Here is a 6,074-nt window from a genome sequence, read left to right as displayed (position 1 = left end):
TGAACAGCCTTCATTTTCTCAGGTGTGGGCTGGACTCCTTCGGCGTTGATCCGGTGACCTAGGTATGTGACTTCTGGTAGCATGAATTCACATTTCTCCTTCTTCAACTGGAAACCTTCAGCTTCAAGTCTGCAAAATACTTCCCGCAGGTGGAGAGGGTGGTCTACATCAGTGCTGCCAGTGACCAGGATATCATCTGGAAACACTGCAACCTGTGGAATGTCCTGCAACAAGCATGTCCATAGTTCGCTGGAAGATGGCTGGTGCAGCTGAGACTCCAAAGGGCAAACGTGTGTATCTGAAAAGGCCCTTCTGTGTATTGATGGTGGTCAGTTCTTTGGATTGTTCCGCACGTGGTAACTGTTGGTGATGGAGTCTCCCGTCGGACCAACGGATGAGTAGGCCACCCCGACCCCAACACACACACACACACACACACACACACACACACACAGAGAGAGAGGACAAAGAAAACGTTGAAATGTCCACCAGCAGTACAACTTCTTTGAGGAAATTTATTTGTTCAAACACAGCAAAGCGGGAAGCTGAGGTCAAGCCATTGAAGCCTTCTGTGATTCAGACCACGAAGCAGGACTGAACAAACATTTCGTGATTCATTTCAGCAGACGTGCCACGTGACCAAAAGAAACGTTCCTTCTGTCATCAGACGTGACACGTGACCAAAAGAAACGTTCCTTCTGTCATCAGACGTGACACGTGACCAAAAGAAACGTTCCTTCTGTCATCAGACGTCATACATGACCCAAAGAAACGTTTTGTTTGTCATCAGACGTGACACGTGACCCAAAGAAACGTTCCGTTTGTCATCAGACGTCATACATGACCCAAAGAAACGTTCCTTCTATCATCAGACGTCATTCATGACCCAAAGAAACGTTCTTTTTGTCACCAGACGTCATACATGACCCAAAGAAACGTTCTTTTTGTCACCAGACGTAATTCAGGACGAAAAGAAAGGCGGCAGCTGTGTACGGCTAGCCTGTTATCAGCGGCATTTCACAGATGACTCTGGCCAGCAAGTTGTGGCACTTGGCGTTTTCCCACAGGCCTGTGGAGCCCTTCAGCACTGCGCATGAGCCACGGACAAGTTTCTCGTGTCCGTTTTTGTCGTCCCAGGGAGAGAAGGAAGCTGTCAGCTCGCCGCTTCTCCAAGCGAAGGCGTCATAGCGAGGGGTGTATCGCAAACCTGTTGGTGATCAGAAATACAACAGGTAAATGAATAAATAAAGAATTAATTGAATAACCATATACATCAATGAAAGATTGGACATATATAAACAATTAATTATATGCAGAAGAGAAAGAGAGAGCGGGGGGTGGGGGGGAGTCAGAGAGAGAGCGGGACAGAGAAAGAGAGGGCAGAGACAGAGGGGGGCGGAGAGAGAAAGAGAGGGAGAGAGGAAGAGGGACAGAGAGGGAGAGGGACAGAGAAAGAGAGAGACAGAGAGAGAAACAAAGGCAGAGAAACAGAGACAGAAACAGACATTTAGAGAGAAACACAGACAGAGAAAGAGAGGGACAGACAGAGAGAAAGAGAGAGAGTGAGGGGGGAACAGAGGGACAGAGAGAGAGAGAGAAAGAGAGAGGGGGACAGAGAAAGAGAGAGAGTGGGGGGGGGGGGGCAGAGAAAGAGAGGGAAATAGAGAGATGGACAGAGAAAGAGAAGGGGGACAGAGAGAAAGAGAGGGGGGACATAGAGGGGGGACGGAGAGAAAGAGAGGGGGGACGGAGAGAAAGAGAGGGGGGACACAGAGGGGGGACGGAGAGAAAGAGAGGGGGGACACAGAGGGGGGACGGAGAGAAAGAGAGGGGGGACATAGAGGGGGGACGGAGAGAAAGAGAGGGGGGACATAGAGGGGGGACATAGAGAGAGGTGGGACATAGAGAAAGAGAGGGGGACAGAGAGAGAAAGGGGGGGACAGAGAGAGAGAGTGGGGACAATGAGAGAGAGAGAAAGTGGGGGACAGAGAGAGATAGAAGAGGGACAGATGGAGAGAGGGGGGGGGAACCAAGAGAGAGAGGGGGGACAGAGAGAGAGGGTGGGGGACAGAGAGAGATTTGGGGGGGGGGGACACAGAGGGGGGACAGAGAGGGGGGGGGGCAGAGAAAGTGAGGGACATAGAGAGGGGCAGAGATAGAGGGGGGACAGAGGTAGAAAGAGAGAGGGGTGACAGAGAGAGAGAGAGAGGGAGGGGGGGGGGGGCAGAGAAAAAGAAACAGAGAAAGACAGGGACAGAGAAACAGAGAGAAGGTCAGAGACAGAGTGGGGCAGAGAAAGAGAGGGACAGAGAAAGAGAGGGACAGAGAAACAGAGAGAAGGTCAGAGACAGAGTGGGGCAGAGAAAGAGAGGGACAGAGAAAGAGAGGGACAGAAAGACAGAGAGAGAGAGGGACAGAGGATGGCGGACAGGGCGACAGGGCCAGGTGACTCACCCAGCAGGACATCTGACGACCCAGCCAGACCCTGCAGGAAGCTGTTCTCTGCAGCGGACTCCACTGACACCAGGTGGCTGGCCCCGTCCTCACTGCGTGGGACATCAATCAGTCAATCAGTCAAACAATATGCCTGTCGTTTGGTCACTTTGTCATGACAGCAATCAATCTATCAATCAATTAATCAGTCAGTCAGTCATTTGGTCACTTTGTCATGACAGCAATCAATCAATCATTCATTCATTCAGTCAGTCAGTCATTTGGTCACTTTGTGATGACAGCAATCAATCTATCAATCAATCAATCAATCAATCAGTCAGTCAGTCATTTGGTCACTTTGTCGTGACAGCAATCAATCAATCAATCAGTCAGTCAGTCATTTGGTCACTTTGTCGTGACAGCAATCATTCATTCATTCAGTCAGTCAGTCAGTCAGTCAGTCAATCAGTCAATTAGTAAGTCAGCCAGCCAGTCACTTTGTCGTGACATCAATCAATCAGTTAGCTAGTCAGTCAGTCAGTTTGTCGTGACATCAATCAATCAATTAGCCAGTCAGTCAGTCAGTTTGTCGTGACAGCAATCAATCAATCAATCAGAAGAAGAAGACAGATAGACAGACAGACAGATAGACAGAGACAGACAGACAAGTGGTGGTGTGTTCATCGAGATCGATGATGACCATCGTTGTCATCCAGCTGGGGGATGGGGGGAGGGTGGTGGTGGAGTGGGGGGGAGGATGCTCATGAATCTATCTGTGAATGCGCAGATGGCTGAATAGTCCAATCTGCGCACGAAATATTCGCTGACAGTTGGGGCAGACAAAGACAGGCATACCATTGTCAGGGAGCTTGTTTGTCCGTGACTTTCTGGCCTGCCTCTTCTGAACAGCTGCAGCAGTCCTGTTGGCCTCGCACAACTTGGCGCCTTTGTGCACAGCAGCACGCCATTTGTGACGGTCCACTGCAGATTCCTCCCAGGAGTCAGGTTTGATATCAAACGCTTTCAGAGAGACTTTCAGAGCGCTTCTTCTGACCTCCGTGTGATCTCAGACAGGTAGACAGAGACAGACAGACAGAGACACAGAGAGAAAAACGAAACCCCAAGCACTGACGTTTCACAGCGACTGGCACCAGAGCTGTAGTCATTGACCTCCTCTCCCAGATCCAGGTAGCACGACTGGCCCTCCCTCATCCAGCCTGCACACACACACACACACACACACACACACACACACACACACACACACTCAGACACACACACACACACACACACACACACACTCAGACGGTAAATTGTGTCCTTCACTCTGTGGCAGGTGACAAACTGATATAACTGCAATGTGTATGCTTCCAACCTCAACACACAGGTGACTATGCAGCGTTGTGTAAGCATACATTTGTTTATTTTCAAGTCGTTTAAATCATGTCAGAATCTGATGAATGTTGTTCTTAATTTGTTGATGGTTTTTATTCGTAAATACTGCTCTTGCTGTAGAAGTGATAAAAAACCAAAAACAAACAAACAAACAAAAAAAACCCACAACAACAACAACGAAAATAAAACTGATGGCTTGTATTTCTGTTAAATACCCATGCTTTCATTCTAAGCGTAAACATCAGCCACAACATTCTCTCGCTTCTAGCAACCCCATTAATCGATGCATTGGAGGATCTGTATCTATCTTGTCTACTAAAGTTTTTCCAGTGAGTGTTTTCTGCTTTCGTTTCGAAAAAAACAAATTGGTACTGCATTAATCAGAATCGTCGTTGCGGTAAACATTGTAAAGATTTCTTCTCGTAGAAACAAGGCTAGAAAGGCTGCTATCTATAAAGAGTGGCTGTGTATCCACCTTCACACCATACGCTAACGTGTTCGATATTCTGAACTTTACATTCTGAAGTGGATAAGTGGAGTGGGGGCGGGGGTGGGGGTGGAGAGTGTGTGTGAGGAAAAAGAAAACAAAGTTGACGCGTACAAACCTGTAAAGCAATCCTGCATGTTGTCTGTTGATTCTGAAAACACACACACACACACACACACGCACGCACGCACGCACACGCGCGCACAAACACACACCACAACACACACACACACACACTCTCTCTCTCTCTCTCTCTCACACACACACACACACAACACACACACACACACGACAAACAGATATATATATATATATATATATATATATATATATATATATATATATATATATATATATATATCAAGAAATCAACTGAAACAACCAACTATTATATAAATAAGAAATCCAAAGTAGCTCCCCTCTGCCCCTCCCTCCCCCTACCTCTTCCCATCTTCAGCTCCACCAGCTGTCTGTCTGTATGTGTTTATCATCAGCTGTCTGTCAGCATGTGTTTATTATCAGCTGTCTGTCTGTATGTGTTTATCATCAGCTGTCTGTATGTGTTTATCATCAGCTGTCTGTCAACATGTGTTTATCATCAGCTGTCTGTCTGTATGTGTTTATCATCAGCTGTCTGTATGTGTTTATCATCAGCTGTCTGTCAACATGTGTTTATCATCAGCTGTCTGTCTGTATGTGTTTATCATCAGCTGCCTGTCAGCATGTGTTTATCATCAGCTGTCTGTCTGTATGTGTTTATCATCAGCTGTCTGTATGTGTTTATCATCAGCTGTCTGTCAACATGTGTTTATCATCAGCTGTCTGTCTGTATGTGTTTATCATCAGCTGCCTGTCAGCATGTGTTTATTATCAGCTGTCTGTCTGTATGTGTTTATCATCAGCTGTCTGTCTGTATGTGTTTATCATCAGCTGTCTGTATGTGTTTATCATCAGCTGTCTGTCTGTATGTGTTTATCATCAGCTGTCTGTCTGTATGTGTTTATCATCAGCTGTCTGTCAGCATGTGTTTATTATCAGCTGTCTGTCTGTATGTGTTTATCATCAGCTGTCTGTCTGTATGTGTTTATCATCAGCTGTCTGTCAGCATGTGTTTATTATCAGCTGTCTGTCTGTATGTGTTTATCATCAGCTGTCTGTCAGCATGTGTTTATTATCAGCTGTCTGTCTGTATGTGTTTATCATCAGCTGTCTGTCAGCATGTGTTTATTATCAGCTGTCTGTCTGTATGTGTTTATCATCAGCTGTCTGTCTGTATGTGTTTATCATCAGCTGTCTGTCTGTATGTGTTTATTATCAGCTGTCTGCCAACATGTGTTTATTATCAGCTGTCTGCCAACATGTGTTTATCATCAGCTGTCTGTCAACATGTGTTTATTATCAGCTGTCTGTCAACATGTGTTTATCATCAGCTGTCTGTCAACATGTGTTTATTATCAGCTGTCTGTCAACATGTGTTTATCATCAGCTGTCTGTCAACATGTGTTTATCATCAGCTGTCTGTATGTGTTTAATGTCAGCTGTCTGTCAACATGTGTTTATCATCAGCTGTCTGTATGTGTTTATTATCAGCTGTCTGTATGTGTTTATTATCAGCTGTCTGTCAACATGTGTTTATTATCAGCTGTCTGTCAGCATGTGTTTCTCATCAGCTGTCTGTATGTGTTTATTATCAGCTGTCTGTCAACATGTGTTTATTATCAGCTGTCTGTCAGCATGTGTTTATTATCAGCTGTCTGTC

General features: G+C 46.0%; 1 protein-coding gene across 1 annotated transcript in view; it reads right to left on the bottom strand.

Annotated features, from left to right (window-relative positions):
- Window positions 1-506: 506 nt before the first annotated feature.
- Window positions 507-6,074, bottom strand: part of LOC143287034 (cell surface hyaluronidase CEMIP2-like) — an 82,795-nt gene continuing 77,227 nt past the window's right edge. Inside the window, exons 34-37 of the mRNA XM_076595048.1 lie at window positions 4,434-4,466; window positions 3,566-3,650; window positions 2,455-2,546; window positions 507-1,207 (exon numbers count right to left, since the gene is read on the bottom strand). Of these exons, the coding sequence (XP_076451163.1) occupies window positions 996-1,207; window positions 2,455-2,546; window positions 3,566-3,650; window positions 4,434-4,466 (422 nt within the window). The 3' untranslated portion in view covers window positions 507-995. The remainder of the gene's footprint in view (window positions 1,208-2,454; window positions 2,547-3,565; window positions 3,651-4,433; window positions 4,467-6,074) is intronic.

Source organism: Babylonia areolata, chromosome 10 (genome assembly GCF_041734735.1).
Source record: "Babylonia areolata isolate BAREFJ2019XMU chromosome 10, ASM4173473v1, whole genome shotgun sequence".
Taxonomy (NCBI): Eukaryota; Metazoa; Mollusca; class Gastropoda; order Neogastropoda; family Buccinidae; genus Babylonia; species Babylonia areolata.
This window is presented reverse-complemented; position numbering and strand designations above follow the sequence as displayed.